Source organism: Cystoisospora suis, assembly GCF_002600585.1.
Source record: "Cystoisospora suis strain Wien I chromosome Unknown contig_4011, whole genome shotgun sequence".
Classification (NCBI taxonomy): Eukaryota; Apicomplexa; class Conoidasida; order Eucoccidiorida; family Sarcocystidae; genus Cystoisospora; species Cystoisospora suis.
Window position 1 is genome coordinate 27,205 of NW_027156804.1, and position 6,143 is coordinate 33,347.

Consider the following 6,143-nt stretch of genomic DNA (forward strand, 5'->3'; position numbering starts at 1 on the left):
GATAGATTAAAGGTAGATAGAGAGACTACGGATAGACAAATAGATGGAATACGGATAGATATATAGATAGATTACGGATAGATAGATAGATAAACTGAAGATGGGTAGATATATGAACATATAGTCATGCGCACGCAGCATCAGTCTTCGCAGACCCCCCCGCCTTTCTCTTCTCTCGACTTTTCTCTTGCTTCCCTTTCCTTGATGTATGTATACCTGGGAAAGCTCGCCAGCAACGAATGTATTCGCTTCTTTGTAATCAATGCCTTCTCGTTCAAGCATTTCGTAAATCTCTTGCAGACAACCGACCAATCCTTCTTCTTCTTGATTCTTTTCTCCCGCTTTACTTCCGAGACTCATTCCTGGGCTTGCTGTGCTCCTCCTATCGAACCTCTTCTTCGCCGCATCTGTTTTCTTGTCGCGGTCGACTGTACGATCTGTGGAAGCAAGGCTATGAAGATGTCGCAACCACGAAGACTCTATTTCTCTTCTTCTCCCGGCTTTTGCTCCATCAACTTTTGCTGAAGAACGTCCGAAAAGTACTTGAGAACCTGCTGAGTTTGAGAGAGAACATCCGTGAGGCCTAATGAAGATGTACTTCTGCGGTGTATATACAGCACGAGCTGCTCTTGGTGTTTCACTGGATGTGTGGTATCCTGAGGCATTTGCTTTTTGGCTTTGATTTTCCTTTTCCTCTTCGATGCAAGGAGGAGAAAGAGAAGATTCTGCAAGCTGGTGAGGTGTATGTACACCTGACCCCCGGACAAAGACAGGATGACATCCCTGAGATGGAGACAGAGGACATGATACCCGTAACTTTTGAGAAGGCATGCGTTTGTTTGGGAGTCTCGTAGAGCAGGCATTACATGACGGTGAAAACGAAGAAGAAGAAAGCGATGAAATACAAGGAAGGAAAGAGGGAAGAGGAGGAGAAGAGGAACAGCATCTTCGTGTGCTCGCTTTGTCGACTTCTGTTGGATCAGAGACGTCATGCCGCGTGTGACTGTGGTCGCTATGATGAAGAAGAGGAGAACTCTTTGGACAAGAAGACGACGAAGAAAGCTCAACAGAAGAAGAACACGAAGAAGAGAAAGAGCACCAGCTACAATGACATGAAGAAGGTAAAGGGAAAGACGCACAAGGCGGGGAATGAGGATTTTGACGTGAGTGAGATGAAGCTCGGTAGGATGCACTGTCCACGAAAGCGTGTTCTCCCTTTCCTTGCATGCGGTCTTCTTTTTTCTTCGTTCTCTCCTGAGCGTCTCCTTTCCTCTCTTGTGTCGATGATGATAATGATGAGCTCCTGTTGTTCCCAACTATCGATTGTGGGGTAGCTCTTTGACAAGGAGAGCCTCGGTACTCAGACGGCTGCAATGAAGTGCCTATCTGCTGTGGTACATCACGTCGATCACGATAATAAGAAGGATATGGATGTAGAGTGGGATACGCAGATGTACTACTCGACTGCTGAGAATGTTGAAGGCCTCTCTTTTGTTCCTCCTTCTTCTTTGCGCTATGTTGTTCTTCTTGCGAATGATCCATGCTTTCCTTCCCTGTAATCATTCCATGACGATGATGAGGATGACGCATATATAGATTCATTTCTTCCTCTTCCTCTCTCTGTCGTTTTGTCTCGTGATCAGGGTGAGACTCATGCTGCTTTCTCACTTCCCCGTGGTACAGATGAGAATCATAGACATCCGGAGACGTCCACACACTATGTCGATGAGCCTCGTGGACAACAAGGGATCTATCTCTTTTCATTTCGGGAGTCCTCTCTTCTCTCCACGGCCTCTCCATCTCTTCAAAAAGAGATGCGGTGGAGAGGTTTGATCGCTTCTTTTCAGCATTGCAATACTCGACACCTTCGACAAAATCTTCTTCTTCTCCAACTCCTCTTTCTCTGGATTTCCGTGCACGAGAACTGCAATCACCTCCATGCTTCAGCAGGGAAGGGGAACAAGGTAGGCCATGGCGAGGTGGTGGCTCGCGGTGTTTGGAGGGACAAAAAACTTCTGTGAGCTGCTTATCCAACTGAGCCTGGAGTTCTTCTTGTATTCTTCTGAGGTGAAAGGCTTGGACTAGACAAGGCCCATTGCTGTCTACTAGTCCTTCAACCCCCTTTCTCCAGGCGGTTTTTCTGTTGTGTTCTAGCCCAGTGTCATCAGGGACATCTTGAGGTGTAGGGGCACTCCGTGTTGGTATCAGATACCCCATTCTATTGTCGCCATTCCGCTCAGGAAGGAGCTCTACCCGAGATGCTGAGTAAGATGATTCCCTGCAGTTTGTAGAGTAAAGCGATTCGCTGCAGTAGCGCTGGCGGATTGAGACATCATTCTAACGAAGAAAACAATGAAGTCGAGGCCAGACGAGCACAACTGGGGTGTACGTACACTCAGAATGTCGTACTGAAAGGACGAGAGGCCCGAGGGAAGAAGAGCGCAAGTGACAGAAAAGGAGAGCGCAAGTAGCTAATTGAATCTTCTGTTGTTTGCCTCCAAACCGCAGAGGAGAAGGATGAAGGTGATACCGACAAGTACGGTGGGGAGTGAGCATCACACACAACCGGGCCCGCCGTAAAAGATCCTTCTAAGTTCAGTGAGACTCCGTTTGCTACGTCTTTCGTCTGCTTTTGAGACAGTTTGATAGAAGGACTGAACTTTCTCTCCTGATAAGTAACGTTCGCCTGATCATGTCTTTTCGGCCTCCCGCTTCCACAATGGATGGAGGTGCTTGCGTCCCCGGCGCAAGCAAAACAAAAAAGCGACACCGGAGAGAGAGGAAAAGTGGAGAAACGGAAAGATAGAAGAGTATGCTGCTCTACAGACCCGTTGGCACCCTTGTCTGTGAAGGAGGAGGCCTGTGCCGAGGAGGTTATGTGGTCGCTATCCCGAAGGAAAGTGCCATTTTCGCACGTGCTGAAGTTACGTGAGCCGTCCGAGAAGGAGCAGCGAGAATCCGGCCATTTCTAGTAGCAACGAGAGGAGCGGGACATTTGTACAGGAAAAGAGCAAGAGAGAGAGCAGTTCACGGCTCTTCTTCTCGGAGTTGGTTTCTTCAGTCGCTATGTGTCGTCCATCGCAAGCGGGCTGTATACCTCTCTCTGAAGCCATAGATGAGACAGGAAAGACGAGTAGTGAAGCAATACCGCACAAAGAGAGCTTCCGTTCTCAAGAAAGGAGGCTAGGCGCGCCGTCTCGAGCGGTGTATGTACACTCGAAGACTCTGTGTCAACTGCGCTGGTCGCCGCGTCGGGCCCCGTGCCAGGACACTTGCAATTAAAGAGGCTACGGAGACTACACACAAGCGTGTCTCCTTGCTTGATAACTGCTCAAGGGGGGGCGGACGTCTCAAAACTAGATACTTCAGAAAAGGTCTTCTACAGGAAGAGCGTGTCGTCAAACCTCAAACGTGCCGTAGTCCGTTGACATGCGCCTGATTCTTTTCGAGCACCGCGAAAAGGCGGGCCCCCAGAGTTGAACGACAGGATCACGGAGAGGCGGTCCTCAGAAAGCACTCTTCACACATTTTCCTTGGTATCCGAAACTAGTAGAACGTTCACCAGATATTCGCTTCCGTTAGTCTCATCATCAGTGTATTAGCCAGCGCTCTGCAGCCGAGCTAGCACTCGTAACACAGCAGCAGCCTCTATCGCTTTTTTCTCGTCACGAAGCGACCGGTGTTGCCTTCATAGCGGAGTTCGCGAGCCAGCTAGCTGTGCTCCTAGCGCACTTTCCCCTTTGGCTAGCACGTTCTTGTGGTGGTTCTGCTTGAAAAAGGCGACACAGTGTTACCAAGTCATGTGTGAAATGCCCCGGAGGTGAACTGGTGCATCGACCACCAAAGTAGACGGACTGTGCCATGGGCTAGACTGTCTACTTGTATACGCACGTCGCTGTTTCGTGATACACATTCATCTCACCTTATCGTGTTTTGTGGATAGGATTTGTTTAGCTAGAAGTTGAAGTGCACGTCTCTGTCTCTTGGCCCCCTTCTCTGTTCAGGTGGTGTTTCGTCGTCAGCTGTAGACTCAATAGTCGCTGCTTTAAGCTTCTTTAGAAGCCAGTGAAGAAGCTACCAGTCGGCCGCTCCCCCAGTGGCAAGGAAGAGATGCTTCAGAAAGACACTTCGTCGGTAGCTTCAGTATTTCTCCGATGACGAGGACGGGATGCCTGGGCGTTTGCAGACCAGTACTTGGGCAATTGGTGTATGAGTGGATCCAGCTATCCCGCTGCCTTACTTCAGGGGGCATTGTTGAGAGAAAGCCACCTGTGTCACAAGTGATCAGGGAGACTCCCATAAGGCATCGCCATGCAGTCAGTGCGTAAACTGCAAAGTGTCTCACCTGTTATGCGTGTAAGTCGTGTAAGTCAAGCTGCAAGTGTTTACCATTGATGGGTACAAGGTGTTTGACTAGTGACGCGTGACACCTAGATTTCCCAATGAGGGGGGAAGAGGTGTCACAAGTGATCGTCCCTGTATGGACGATCCTTTGTGACTCGTTCCTTCATAGTCAATCCTTAAATACTACGTATATCTTGCAAATCGTTAGTGACTGACCCTTCCCACTTAACCTCTGAGGCCGCGGTCGCATCTTTAAAATATACGGTCAACACCTACCTTTGAGGTGCGAGGAAACTCTTCGGAGAAGTCTTTCTTGCTCGCTTGAATCTTCCTCCGTGAGTGCTCTCCCCCCCATGAGTCCCCAACCTCGCTCTCTCCAAGGGCCTCCTCCAGCAGTGAAAGCATTTTCATGACCAGTTGCTTTTGTTTTGGTGTCTCGTTGCTTTCTTTCGATTTAGCCAGCAACTGCGGTCCTACTGAAGTGTCTCCAAGCTCCTCTCAGACCTCCTCGAATTGCGTCGCCAAGACCTCTTCCTAGTTCTCGTCCGACGGTGCCCTGTCCTCGTGAGCGCCCCGCTCCAGGTTCTCATCCGACACTCTTCTCTCCCTATGAGTGGCCCGCTGCGAGTTCCCCTACGGCCGTACTTCACGATAACCCCTGTTGAAAGGGACAAACTGCTTATTTCTGTTTGAGAAGTCAGCTAAGGACTTAACGGCGTGAGGACTTCTAAAAGCTGCCCGAAGACCGCTGAGTCGCCCTGCCGTGAAAGGCAAGCTTTTGGCTAGCTAAGCATTCAAGGGGAAAGTGCTACTGGACAGGATTCAGTCTACCATCATCTGAATTCTGGAAGGACTCACCCCTACACAAGGAAAGACTTTGTAAGGGCCAAGGCTGCGACGGCAGGGGGAAGGGCGTTTCGTCTCTAGTTGAGACGGTTCGCGTTCTTTTCAACAGCAGTCAGGTGCACTTTTGAAGCTCGTTAAAAAGGTGAAGTTGCTGAGGAACAAGAAACGAAGACAATCACAGAGGTGCAAGTGCGTATAACCGGCAGCGTACTGACGATGTCGCTAGCCACACAGGCTGTCACAAATGAAGGAAAGATGAATGAGGTATATTTATATAGTACAGCTTGAGAGAGATATTTATATGTAAACATATATATGTGTATAGCTACCTATACCTATATATACATACTCTTCCAACACGTGACGTACAGCCTGCGGGTTTCAAGGGGCAAGGGTTTCAATCCGTATGCTGTTCCACAAGAACACCTTTCTCGTGTGCTCAGTGAAGAAACCCTCAGTCCGTTCAGGCTTCTCACATGGAAAGAAATTACAGCCAGGCGAAGAACTCATACAGTCGAAGCAAAGAATTCACGCAGTCGAGTTCTGGTCGTCCTTTCGCAACACGGTATTGCTTCTCACGCTCATGAATTAATGCAGGATTTGTCGCAACCTGCAACAGGGATCCGGGTAACAACGATCGTCTCGCACAACGTTGAACTTTCTTGTCGCGACACAGTGTGACAGCACATCCCAAAGCGCTGTCGTCACAGGAAAACAATTTCCAACACTAGTAGCACATCTCAAGTGCTATCGTCACGAACAAGAACACGTTTCGCACCAACAGTACATCCCAAGTACTGTCAACTCGAAGGCTTCACCAGATGCCACTAAGGGCTACACCGAGAGCCGAGATCCCTGCCACACCCCAAGCATCGACTGATGTAACTCACTGCAACATAGCTAAAAGAGCACAAAAATGAAGGCAGTTGAAAAAGAACAACTCGAAATTCAAC

At 49.1% G+C, this 6,143-nt stretch overlaps 1 protein-coding gene across 1 annotated transcript in view; it reads right to left on the reverse strand.

The window, feature by feature from the left end:
- Positions 1-3,334, reverse strand: part of CSUI_007547 (uncharacterized protein) — a 10,351-nt gene extending 7,017 nt beyond the window's left edge. The window contains exon 1 of the mRNA XM_068067692.1: positions 217-3,334. Within this exon, the coding sequence (XP_067920334.1) occupies positions 217-2,217 (2,001 nt within the window). The 5' untranslated portion in view covers positions 2,218-3,334. The remainder of the gene's footprint in view (positions 1-216) is intronic.
- Between the last annotated feature and the right edge of the window lie 2,809 nt (positions 3,335-6,143).